This window comes from Hyperoodon ampullatus, assembly GCF_949752795.1.
Source record: "Hyperoodon ampullatus genome assembly, chromosome: X".
NCBI classification, from domain to species: Eukaryota; Metazoa; Chordata; class Mammalia; order Artiodactyla; family Ziphiidae; genus Hyperoodon; species Hyperoodon ampullatus.
Genome location: NC_136913.1, coordinates 30692477 through 30706603, shown reverse-complemented (window position 1 = coordinate 30706603; position 14127 = coordinate 30692477). Strand labels below are relative to the sequence as shown.

Sequence of the window (14127 nt, the reverse complement as noted above, 5' to 3'; positions counted from 1 at the left end):
CTCTAGAGGACAGGCTCAGTAGTTGTGGCGCACGGACTTAGTTGCTCCGAGGCATGTGGGATCTTCCGAAACCAGGGCTCGAACCCGTGTCCCCTGCACCGGCAGGAGGATTCTTAACCACTGCGCCACCAGGGAAGCCCTGAATAATTAATTTTAAAATATCTTCAATTGTACTATAGCTACAGTTAAAAGAGAACAAAAAAAGCCTAATACAAACAGAACAGATTCAGAATTACAATGTTATTAAAGATGATATTTGTTCAAATGTTAGTGTATTTCTTAATTTTACATTTTTATATGACAAAATAGTTTTCTAAAGGCGATATTTCATCACATGTGCTAATGAGTTTTAAATGGTAACTAAATGGGCTCGCAGGGAAGTGCTCTTTTAAAGTTTGAGTTCCTCTCAGTCATATTAATCCATTTTGAATTTCACAAACCAGGCATGTCAGAAGTGTAGTTCAGTTGAGTGTAGTTTTGATGATATTTCTTTGCTTACATCTGGCTGCAAGACTCTCCTAAGACTGATTCTGCAGCGGAACACTTGGTAGAGGGGAAAGGGAGGCTGTGATCACCAAATATCGCCATTATCCACTGGCATCCTCTTGTGATTCTCTTATTTGAAGCTTTGTGGTATTTGTGTATATCTTAATTATTGGATTTTAATTGGCGATGTTATTGATTATAAATCATTTTGACGAAAACTACCTTTTATCTTAAAGTTTAAATGTACCTAGAAGTTATTCGCAGACGCCTGTGTTCAATGAAAACATTAAAGTAATAGTGTAAGTAGTTGAAATGTGTTCCATTTGGTACAAATTAGTTTTTCTCCTGGTACAACTCAGTCAAAAAAAATAAATGTAGCTAAAAATTGATGAACTGTTCATCAGGTTCAAATTCAACAAATGTGTACTGAGCTTTCACTAAGTGCAATATACAGTGGTAGCTGTAGTAGAGGATAAAAAATTAAAATAAAAACCAATTTCTGCCAGCTATGAGTTCATTATACAGTGGGGACATACACACACATACACACACACAAACTTTAATATTAGTCATTTAATGATCATTGCTAAATCAAGACACAAACAAATGACTGAGGGAAAACAAGAGCAAGATTTTTTCTGGAGTTGATGGTAAAGGAAGGATAAGGCAAGTGGGCATCAAGAAATAATTAATTGAAACAGAGCCTTGAAAAAGGATGTTGGAGGAGAAGAAGGACACTAAAGACAGAGCACGAAAATGGAATCTGCAGGGTAAGAAAGAGTATGAACCAGTAGGCAACTGTGCTTAGAGTAATTACAAGGATGATTTAGGAATATGACTCTGGTTGTACTGTATAGACTGAATTGGGTAGTAGCAAGGGTTTGAGAATTATAGGTGGGAAGACCATGTTAGAGTTTATTATATTTGACATTTTGAATCTAGAGTCAATAAGGCTTAGGATTGATGAAATTCAAGGATGTGAGAGAATGAGTCAAAAATAACATTTTTCGGCTTCCCTGGTGGCGTAGTGGTTGAGAGTCTGCCTGCCGATGCAGGGGACACGGATTCGTGCCCCGGTCTGGGAAGATCCCACATGCCGCAGAGTGGCTGGGCCCATGAGCCATGGCCGCTGAGCCTGCGCGTCCGGAGCCTGTGCTCCTCAACGGGAGAGGCCGCAACAGTGAGAGGCCCGCGTACCGCAAAAAACAAACAAACAAACAAACAAAACATTTTTCGTGACTGAAAAAAGAGGATGGTGGTGTCATTAGATAAGATAGGAAATATGGATGAAGAGCAGGCTTATAGAGGAGAGGTGATGAGCTGTATTTGGGATATACTGGCTTTGATTTGTTGATGGGATGTCCAAGTACAGACTTCCAACAATCTCCTCAAACACGTGTCTAGGTCTGAGGAGGGAGATCAGTCCAAACACAGCCTACTCCTTCCATCCTTAAATGTAACCACTATCCTGACATTTATGGTAATCACCTTCATGATTTTCTGTACAGTTTTATCACACAAATATATACTCAAACACTACAGTTCAATTTTGCCTAGTTTTTTTTTAACATCTTTATTCCCCCTCCCACCCCGTGTCCTCAAGTCCATTCTCTATGTCTACATCTTTATTCCTGCCCTGCAGCTAGGTTCATCAGTACCATTTTTTTTCTTTTTTTTTTTTTAGATTCCATATATATGCATTAGCATACAGTATTTGTTTTTCTCTTTCTGACTTACTTCACTCTGTATGAAAGACTCTAGGTCCATCCACAGCACTACAAATAACTCAATTTTGTTGTTTTTTTATGGCTGAGTAATATTCCATTGTATATATGTGCCAAAACTTCTTTATCCATTCATCTGTCAATGGACACTTAGGTTGCTTCCATGTCGTGGATATTGTAAATAATGCTGCAATGAACATTGTGGTACATGTCTCTTTTTGAATTATGGTTTTCTCAGGGTATATGCCCAATAGTGGGATTGCTGGGTCATATGGTAGTTCTATTTTCAGTTTTTTAAGGAACCTCCATACTGTTCTCCATAGTAGTTGTATCAATTGACATTCCCACCAACAGTGCAGGAGGGTTCCCTATTCACCACACCCTTTCCAGCATTTATTGTTTCTAGATTTTTTGATAATGGCCATTCTGACCGGCGTGAGGTGATACCACATTGTAGTGTGGATTTGCATTTCTCTAATAATTAGTGATGTTGAGCATCTTTTCATGTGCCTCTTGGGTATTCTTTATTTTTAAAATCTGGTAATTCTTATATTTTTAAGCCAAGATAGTTTGTTTCCTTTTTGCTCAATAGTATTTTTGGACAGTTGCTGTGTTCATAAAATAAAACATTTTGCACAGCAGTATTTTATAAAGAGGAAATGTTTGGTATTGATAAAAATGAATTACTAAATTAGGCACCTTTTACAGTGAAGTCATGTATTAGTAGAAAAGTCCTGGTATAAAACTTCTATTTAAAGAGCTATTAAACTATTTTTTCAATTTTTGAAATAAACAGGTGCCTATTAAGATTTTCTAGTTAATGTACAAGACAATTTAAAATTTTTCTCATGAGCTTTGGGAGGAAAAGGTGTCAAACCTAACGACTTCCCTTGGCTGTTATTCAGCTTAACTTATTTAAAAGTGTATTATTCTAGAGACACTAACCAAAGCTGACAGTTTAATTCAGAGAGAATTCTTTTGGATTCACTATTTTTATTTTGAAAACATCTGAATGATAAACCGCTACAAATTAGAACTTATAATGAAGAAAATTAGATAAACAGGAATTTTTATCTAAAGTGACAACAGAGTAAAAAATCTAGCAAACAGGAGAACGAAAAAGTCTTCCTTTTCTTAACTTCTCATAAGATTCAAGTGAACTTCAAATGAGCATGTTGAGCAAGAAACACAATCTTTGTTTTTTTTACAACATATAACTACCACAAAAAAGTTTAAAAAAACCCTACATTTTATTAAAGGTAGTATTATAAATCTTAAGATTGACACTGTTTTCTTTTAATTGCTCCATGAAGCTGAGAATTTTTTAAAATAGGGCTTTGTTGAACTTTTTAAATTTTTTTTTGCAAGATGGAATTGAAGGAGCTCTGAAGAGTATATTGACTGTGCTCTTTTCCAGATAATTCACTGAGTCAAATCTCTACAGATAATGGCTTTTTGCCCATTTTCAACTTCAGCAGTGAAATGTTTTCTAGCTTGGAGTTCTTCTTCACAAAGGGCTCCTTTAAAAATATTCCATAAATAATTTATCAGTCTTTATAATACAGTTTAATTTTTCAGACTTCTTCCTCCTGTATAGAAACAAACATTCATATATGAACATGAATCAATTCACTTTTGCTATGTAACAAGCTACCTTGAAACTCAGTAGGTTAAAACAACAAGTATTTATTATTCTTTCAGCTCTTCAGATCAGCCAGGAAGTTCTTCAGCTCTCTGCTGGGATTATTCATGTGTCTCTAGCTTGCTGTGGTTTGACCAGGTGGCTGTGCTGATCTTGGCTAAGCTCTCCCACATGTCTGGTTGTCAGCCAGTCTGGGGTGACCTTATCTGGGACTACTGGAGTAACTTGGTTCTGCTTCACATGTCTCACCTTCCAGTTATCTGGCTAAGGCATGTTCTTATGATGAAGGGGGAGGCATGACCAAGAGAGCAAAAGTGTTCAGGCCTTTGTGAGGCCTACATTTGGAAGTAGAACAACATAACTTCCACTGCATTCTATTGGCCAGACCAAGGCAATGGCCAGTCCAGATTCCAGAGGTAGAGAAATAGAAACCACCTCCTCATGAGAGGAGCAGCAAAGTCCTGCTGCAAAGGGCATGGATTCAGGAAAGGATGAAATAGTTGGCCCAGTTTTGTGGTTAATCTACCACAGATTGTGACCTCTGCTTCTGCAAAAAGAAGTTCCAGTGGAAAGGTAGAAAACTGCTTAGAATTTTAAGGAGCTCATATTTATAATTTAGAGCAGTTGCTCCTGAACTACATGACTCCCTTGTCAAGTAATATTTCCACACAAGAATAGTTTTCTTGAATTATTAGGACTCCAAAATTCACCTCTAAACAATGTCTATATTGGCCTTTCCTAAATAAGGTTAACTACCTTAAGACATCAGTCTAAATATTAATGTGAAAAATACGGTAAACACTTCAAAATTACATACCTTGTTCAAAAGAATGAAAACAAATGACCATTAAATATTTGCTCAAGCTCCTTTAGGTTGGCAGACCAAGTCCCCTTTGTTGTGGTGTCTCATACATCTCAAGTCTCTTCATCTCCCATCCCTCCATATACCCTGTGTTCTAAGACCTGATTTTTCGTGGTTTAATGTAATTTAATTTATCCAAATCTTAGCATCTGAAATGTCCCTCTGCTTGGCATTCTTCTCTTTTCACATCTCCTTGTTAATTTCCTATTCAGTGTTGTAAATTCACTTCTAGGATTTCTGCTTCTCTTATCTTCTCAAGTGAAGACGACATCTCTTATTTGTGTTGGCACCATGCTTACAACACCACTATTGATAGGGTTATAATACAGTGCTATACATATCTTTGCTTAACTTCCTTCATAGATTGTGACTAAAGCTGAAAAAGCAACGCAGTATCTTTTTTATCTTTTATCTTCCCAATTATTCCCAGTACTGGGTACAATAAAAAGTAGTTGAATAATAGCTGTTACATTTAATTGAATAACTTACTCTCCCTCCTTTGACACATGAGGAAAACAAACAAATTACTAAATCATTTATCCAAGTTCACACAGTTGGGAAAAGTTAGAATTGCAATTAAATGAAGGCCTATTTGACCCCAAGTGCTATATTCTTTAACATGTAACTGCATGAATCTCACATGGAAGACTTTCAATAAGTACTTGGCATGTTTGAGTGGATCTCTCAAGAAATAACTGCACTAAAAACATGAGTAAAGCTTTTCCTTCTATTTACTGTTATTCAATCCTATTCAGTTTTAAGAATTATATTTATTATATGTTGATTTATAGCCTCCTAGGTTTTTAGTGTGGGGGGTGATTGCTTTTGTGTTTTTATTTAATTACATTAAAAAGCCAGATTTTCCATATACCTTTGAGTGAGTTCTGCATGTTAAAAATTTGTTTTAGTCTCTAGAACAATATTTACTGGATTCATTGAGGCATCCCCCTAAAGAGTGATATAACAATAGAAATTTAAGACATTGAAGAATTTTTCTAATATACATATGTAGAATTATCACTGTTATCACCCTTCAGTTACTAATTCAACCTAAAATTAGAAGCAATTTTGTTTGTAGGTTATATAACTGTATCTGACCTTCAGAAGCCTCAGGGGAAAGAAAAGAATAAATTAGTTAAATTATCTGTATTTTATTGAAAGACATTATGAAAATACACAAGTAAAACTTATCTGACACTGACCCTGAAAGGCATTGTCGTCAAAGAATGCCAGCTCAAACAGCAGTTACAAAATAGAGAATGGTTAATAAATCTGGAAATATACCACCTATGTTTGGATTCATATCTATCACTTATTTGCTGTTACTTAGTTCTCTATGTCTCAAGTTGTGTCATCTGTAACATGGGATTGATTTTAATTGATTGTTATGAAAATTAATTAAAATAGTCCATGTACAGTGCACAGAAATGTGGCTGACTTAAACTAAACACTGAATGTTTATTACGCATGTCATTACAAACTATATGAGGTTGAATCATGTGAAATTGCCAGTTTTCAATCATATTTGACTGCAGAATTTAAAATTTCATACGGTTCAACCTATCGGAAGGGAACAGAGGTATAATGGGGACAGAAGCTCTTATTTAAATATTCCATCCTATGTGACTTTTTTCCTTTCTGTGTGTTTCCTGTTCCCTTGATTTCACACTGTTTATTGGCAGACTCACCTCATAAGCATGGGAGAAGAGAGAATGAATAGCCCAAGGCTGACTTTCTAGTAGGTAGGGGCAGGGAATGATTAGGAAGAGGCTGTCTTGTCACATAATTGTCCACATACAATTGCACTGCAATGTATTTGAGAAATTTTAAGCATATTAATTTTATAAATAAAATTTACATTTATTAATTAAAGGCATCTACAGATGTCTTTTGACCATAAAGTCTCATTCCATAGAATCTGAACAAGTCTGAATAGTTCTTTCTCCCCCTGCATTTTGCGGGAAGCTAAGTGCTAATGGTTGGCATTTCTCTAGTGAGTGTGCCCATTGTGTCACAATATTTTTTTTTCTTTCTGAAGAATCAGAGTGTTATTTAGATGCTTTGAAATGAAGTGCTTCATCTTGCAAACCTTATACTGTACTTCTTCTGTTGCAGAAGCCTTTACTGGGATAGAATATAACCAATCTCCATTTCCCTCCCTGGCTATCTCAAGCTTAAATCTTATACCTTTGTGATTCAATAAAAACTGAATTTAACTTTCATAATTTTAAATTTATAGGGGGTATTTAAAGGTGATATAACAGAATTAACTACAATCATGGTTTATAAGGTTTCTACATATTTTAAAATAGCTATTTGTGAATTATATTAGCATTATAACTAGAAATACAACATAAAAATTACATATAAGTTTACTAATTTTTGTTTCAGGATGACTGATAATTGAATTAGTACTGATCTATCTAATTTACAGATGAGAAAACACAGGCCTGGGTTAAGAATTCAGTTTTATTACAAACTATATTAAATGTAGACCTGATCAGACAACAAACCGCGCTGACTCTTGGTTAAGCACACATTACTTGGGGTTTTATAATAGACCATTTACAGATAATGACTTGATTTCCATTACCCATTGTTGTGGCTGCTGTTGAAAGTTCTAATGTGCAATCTGGTTGAATCTCTTCTTGTATACGTAATAGTGTAACATACACATTGGGTCCTAGTGACTATGTTTTATAAAGAGTTACTGCCAAATAACACTTTATATCTGGAGAGACTGTAAAACTATTATATTATCTAACTTAGCTCTTGAGCACTTCTTAGCTCCAAGGAATAACTTGGATTTTTTAAAACATTATCTTTGCAGCCCAGATTTTAGTGCTATTTCTGTACATAGAAGTTTTAAAATATTTGATGCTCAGGAACAATGAATAATGTATGTTAATTTTCATGTTAAAGCCCACTAAACATTTCAGTACTTTGATACCCCTATTATAGGAGAGAAAGTGTCCCAGTGATACATTTGGGTCTTTAAAACAACATTACCAGAGATAGAAATAATATAGGCAGTTTGGGGAGAAGCACTGGGGCCTTCATTTATTTTCTGACATGGGCATCCCTGACATTGATCCTGTGGATCAAGGGAATTTTTTTCCCTGTCTGGGGTGTTGAATGTCTTTGGTTTGTCCCTCTGGGACCACTCTCCGCCTTTCTCTTCCCTGGGAGGCTGACCTCTGTGGATGATATCAGCAGACTCCCCTGCTCTCTGGCTTCCAGTTGGTTTTGGCTCTTGGGAGCATTTACAGGAGATCAGAGGAAGGGAGGAAAGAAATATCAGGGCATTTATTTACCACAAGATAGCTGCATTCATCACCAAAAATATCAAAGCTCATGTCAGGTGACTCTCTCGGCTCTCTCTTTGTTCATGGACCAATAACCACTCTCTTTCTCTTCTTTCCTATGTGTCTAGGAGTGATAATTGCACTTCTCTATTACCAGTTTTGGTGGTTTCTTTATACCCTGCCCTCACCTTTTTAAATTGTTCCCTATTAACTCTCTTCAAGTTAGCCAAGTCCTGCTAGGATCCTGGCACCCTCAAAGGAGAGTCCTACTCTCTATTTCCAGGTGATGACATTTAATGAAAGGGGGAAATGGGAAATGTGATTAGGGTTTATGGAGCATTTCCTATGCCAGGAAACATGCTGGACACCTTATATTTATTAACTCATTTAATCCCCATACTAATACTTTGAAGTTGACCCCTTCTGTTACTTTGAGCCAAAAATTCCAAGGAAATTTCGGAAAATATGGTTATTAGGGTTAAACATTTGGAATAAATTCATGATGGCTAACATTTATTGAGTATATCTTAGAGCAAAGTACTATTCCAAATGCATTTAAATCTTCACAGCATCACCACAAGCTAGGTAATACTACATCCTTGTTTTACAGATGATAGAAGGTAAGACCCAGAGAGATTAAGTTACTTGCTCATATCACACACATGAAATATGGCAGAGCTGGGATTTGAACCAAGGAATTCTGGGGCGGAGAGAATATTCTTACTCATTGTATTGCAGTACTTCCTTGCGCTTTGTAAAACATATTTCATCACTGCAACTTTTTTTTCTTTCCAAATTCTCTCTTCCTAAACCATATGTCTTTATTAGTTTCCTAAAATGAGACACTAAACCAGCCTTATTCTTCTGTTTTTAAGAGATTCCTTTCAAGGCAAAACTAATCTATGGTATTAAAAGTCAGTAGAGTAGTCATCCTTGAAAGGGCTAGTACACAGAAGGGGGTGTGAGGAAGCTCTGAGGATGCTGATCATATTCTTTTTCACCATGGGGGTGATGATAATATGAATGTCTTCAGTCTGTGAACATTCACTGAGCTAACATTTAAGATATGTGTTCTTTCCTGTATGTATATTATACCTCAATAAAATTATCTTATGAAATACTTTTTACAGCCCATGCTTAAGAAAACAATCATCTATGAAAACTGCCTATTTATATTACAGTGGGTTGCATTATTTTTATGGGAGCTGGTCAGCAGGATTTACCAATAAGTTTGGAATCAAATTTGCTCTCCTCTTTGGTGTTTTTCTTGCTCTTGGTGTTTCTAATAGCTAAAGATTCAGAATCACAGAGAAGTATCTTGATCTTCTCAGCAACACGGATGTCCAGAGGCTGACTTTTCTACCACCAGAAGGCCATGTTAAATTATTCCTGTGTTCTTCACGTTTCTTTTAGTGCAACATGGTATTGATCTCTGTGTATTTACGGGTTAAAAGATTGACACAACTCTGAAGAGTCAGAAACTATTTAAATATTTTTCAATTCACTTCTGTCCCTTTCTCAATTTTTTTACTTTGATTTTTTCACTTTGTTTATGCCGGTTACCAATCAACCTGTCTTTCTATTTGAACACTGTCTGTAAAAAAAAATAAAGAAATTGATATAAATGTAGAATTTCTTTATATCATCCTGACAATGATCTGGAAGGATTGCTGTCTCATTTTATGGTCCTTTCATCTTGATATTTGGGTTAGCAAGGAAGAATTCAATATGTAAGTGAATGTAAGAAACTGCTAAGTAATACCAAAAGTTCACTTTTTAAAGAAAATATTAGTCATGAAAGGGATTGAAGATAGAGAGCCACAGGGCCATATGACCCAAGGCACATTTAATGTTTTATGTGTCTTATAAAATAATTTTCATACACTTGAAAAGAAAGCCATTAAAGATAGGGAATTTTTAAAGAAATAATGCTGTTTTCATGAAATAAGTGTCACTTGCAGCAAAAAGACATAGTAGATGTCTTTCAGAGGAGATAAAAAGAGAGGAAAACAGAAGAAGATTTAATGAAAAGTAAGCAAAAGAACAACAACAACAACAAAAAGATAAAGAGCTTGAAGGCTCCGAGTGTTTCCCCTTTGCCATCCACATGTACTAGTATTAGTAATTGAATATGGAGGGACACCTTCCCTCCTTGACTTTCACTCTTACAGGGGTACCAAACTAAGAGAAAACAGAACACATTGTATCTGAGCTCTGTATTTTCTGGTAGATTCAATAATTAAGCATAATTGTATTTATATCTAGTATTTGGCCAAAGAAAGAGAAGCCAAGGAATAGTAGAATAAAACAGGAAAAATCTTTCTATATTTATTGAGTACCTACTATTTGCCAAGTCTGTATAGCACACCTACACTGTTTCAGAGGCTTAAGACTGATGTGCTATTATTTCAGTCCCCATTCTGTTGATACTAATGAATAAATTGTCCCTCAGAAAGACTAAGTCACTTGCCGGAGACAATGCAGCTAGTGAATAGGAGACTTGGGTTCAAAAAATCATCTATTTCTGCCTCAGAAACATGTGCTACTTTTGCTACATCATACCTATAGTGCTATGGAATGAGGAGTTGAATCTAGGAAAGAAATGAAAACCATTCCAGAGAAAAGAGATGTTTTGCTTTCTCTGGGATATTCATAGTCCAGGAGGAATAAGACTAAACATCTGAACATCCATGAAGTTACAGGCTAAATATTGTACATTTCATTGAACATCAATTTAATTAGACCATAGGAGGGGAAATTTCAGTCAAAGTGCTTGAAATTACTTTTAAGTTAAACATGCATTAAGAGAGGAAGACAAAATCTCCATGAATTCTTAACATAAAACATATGCTTTCATAGAAATTTTGAACCTGCAGTCACTATGTACTTTACACTGCCAGGCTCAGGGGTAAATAAATTCAGTCTCGTCTGTTGAAGGATGCTTTACTGGAACATTTTGAGAAGCACCCTGTTAGAAATTGTGGTGGATATAACAAATATAAGTTGGATTTCAGTTGTGATACTTTAATATATCATTGATTGCATGAGTTTGAAAGTTATATATGATACCGAAAATTGTCTTTTTCTCTGTCATCTCACTGCTTTCTAGGTGCCCCAACTAGATGTGCACTCTGATTAGTCTGCAGTCCTTCCCTCCCTCTCTATTTTGTTTGATTCCAGTTTAAAAGGGAGAATTATAAAATATCAGTACCTCGTCTGTGTGTATAAGTTTGTATCAAAGCAAGATCCTGTTTGCCTTCTTGACCTTTGTTTAAGCTCCTTGCCCAAAAGCATAAGCTTTCTAGTCCTCATATCTTGGATGCTAGATGATCCTTACGGCCTTGGGGTTCATGCTTTATTCTTTGCCTCTAGACTTACTCCTTTCCAAGTCCAAACCCTTCTCCTTGAATGAACATTTTACCGCCCACATCCCTCCTGGTTTGCCAGACTACTCTGTCTATCTGCCTATCTAGATATATATTTTTAATAACAGCAAGTATTTCTGTCAACTAACTATATTTTATTTTCTTCAAAACCTGACACATTTCAGTGTGCAATATTGTTTTTGTCCATAAGTTTAGAAGCTACTCACTTCTCAAATGCATCTGTAAAATTTTGCTCCTGGAAAACAAAACAAAACAAAATAGCATTTTCAAGGCATTGTTGACCTTCAACCAATTTGAAAATGAAATCTTAATATTATCCCCCAAATGCCAAGTTATCCCGGGTTATATATGAGGTTCTTGACAGAATTATTATAAAGCACACATTCATTTTCTTTACTTATTAATAGAAAGCTTTCCTTATTTCATGAGAATGGCACTGTTGTTTTAAGATTTACCTGTACATTATATATACTAAAAGTGCTTTTTAAAAGTTCTAGTATCTTAGTGTTTTGTCATTTCTTTTCCCCTGAAATTTTTAATTAGAACTATTCAAGTAGAATTTCAAAAGAATAACTTATAGTTATCTTTGTCAAAGCACATATGTGGTTTGATTCCCAAAGCCTGGCATGGAGGGACTGGTGGACTTCTTGCAGGGGTCAGTGTTATCATTAAGTGAAGCACCTAGGCTCTATCAGGACTTGTCTTGGACATGGCTACCTGGCTGTAGGGAGAGCCTGAATCCTCTGTCTTCAGTCTTAGAAGCTTCAGAGATGTCTTTTGCCTGGAAACGAGGGCTCTTCTTGAGCTGTGTGAAATGTAAAGTTTGTGTGTGATCAAAGGAGTGGATGAGAAGAGCCCAATCACCCAAGGCTAATGTTAGGACCCATCACCTGACATTTTGAGGGAAGTATTTCCTGATCCCCAGACTATGGGAATTCCCATGGTTATGTGCTCCTGGCTTCCTTTTACTGCTTCTCTGTAGCATTACCTTTTAGGAATATTTGTTTTCCCTGCTCGACTCAAAGTTCCACAAGGTCTGGGGTCATATCCATCTCATTTACTAGTGCATGCTCTAGCACCTAGCCCAGGTTTATTGGTGCTCAATAAGCATCTGTCATTGATAAAGTAGGGCTTCCTTGATAACTTGGGTGATGAAAGAGTTGTGAATGATTTCATACGAAGGGATTGTAGGCTTTGAACCAGAAAAAGAAGATATTTGGGGGCATGACAGTAGAAATAAAATATTTGAAAGATAATCAAATGGAAGGAGGAAAAGGCCACGGAAGCAGCTTTATAAAATAGAAAGCACAAGAGCCCCAGGAGTTAGACAGATCTGGGCCAAAATCTTGGTTTTATCATCTTCTTGTTTTGTCTCTTTGTCTCTGTTTCACCTGTAGGACTCTTTGTCTCTGTTTCATCTGTAGGATGAGTATACTAATGCTAATGTCACAAAAATTACAAGATCAATTCATTCAGTGGAGTGTTTCTCATGAATAGTCACTCCAAAAATGTTAGATGTTATTAGTGGCTATTGTTTTTCCTCAATATAATTCTCAAGTAAAGAAGTGAGAAAAATAGATGAAAAGCTTTCACCAACATATTTCAACTTAATTTAAATCATACCTTTCTAAAATTTGAACTATCCAATATGAGACTGGATCATTCTGAGGCAGCATGTAAAATGTATATGCACAGAAAGCATGTTTTATGAGTGAAGGATGGTGAACCCTCTATGATTATGCATTCTATTTCCAAGTACACAAAATGGTTAAATCTTATGTACCCACCCAGGGAGAATTGTTTGTGGTCTTTGTTTCTTTGTGTGTTTACTTCTCCCCAAACAGTGCCCAACTACCTGATAATTTAAACATTTTTTCTCTCCTTCATAGGATCAGCATTCAAAAAGTTGAGTTAATTAGATCCATTAGACTATAGATCTCCAACTCTTGTTATTGAGAAAAATATTTAAATAGATTTGGCTGAATGACGATTTACTGGTTTTTGTTTTTTACTTGGAGGTTCTCTTTTCATCCGTCACCCTTGGCAGATTAAGAATTAGATACATTAAATATTCTTAAACATAGCTTTAAATTTTAAAAGGCATATTCGTAGAAATGGATCACTGGAAGCATGCTTTCTTTAACGGGTATGTTTCTTATTTCAGTTTGGGAAGCAGCACATAGAAAACCTCTTCAGTGACCTGCAGGATGGGAGACGCCTCCTAGACCTTCTTGAAGGCCTGACAGGGCAAAGACTGGTATGTGACTTACAGTATTTATAAGGAACTTCACATTAACCTCAGAAGAATTCCAGACCAGAAACAAACTCAGCATAGTTTTATGAGATCCAGTAAAATTAATTAATTTACTAATTACTGATTTAAGTAGCAGTACAGGACCTATTCCTGAAAAAAATAGTCTTGCAATATTATTTTTGTTTTGGCATCTTCTATCATATGCAGAACAAGAAGGTGAAATTTTCAGTAATATAATTTATATTATTTAATAGATATTCTCTATTATTATTTGGTGTCTTTGTTAGTAGCTGTCTTTATAAGGCTTTTATACATAATGACCTTTTAAGTTTAACTTTTAACTTTATTTATTTAGTCTTTTGTCTTTTTTTTCTTCCAGTTTTATTGAGATATAATTGACATACAGCACTGTACAAGTTTAAGGTATACAGCATAATGATGTGACTTATAAACATCATGAAATGATTA

General features: G+C 35.6%; 1 protein-coding gene across 3 annotated transcripts in view; it reads left to right on the top strand.

Annotated features, from left to right (window-relative positions):
* The window catches only part of DMD (dystrophin), a gene marked incomplete at both ends in the record, with an annotated part of 2093893 nt that overhangs the window by 359358 nt on the left and 1720408 nt on the right, over positions 1-14127 (top strand). For all 3 annotated transcript variants that reach the window (XM_079728248.1, XM_079728247.1, XM_079728246.1), the window contains one exon: positions 13570-13662. In XM_079728248.1, the coding sequence (XP_079584374.1) occupies positions 13570-13662 (93 nt within the window). The remainder of the gene's footprint in view (positions 1-13569; positions 13663-14127) is intronic.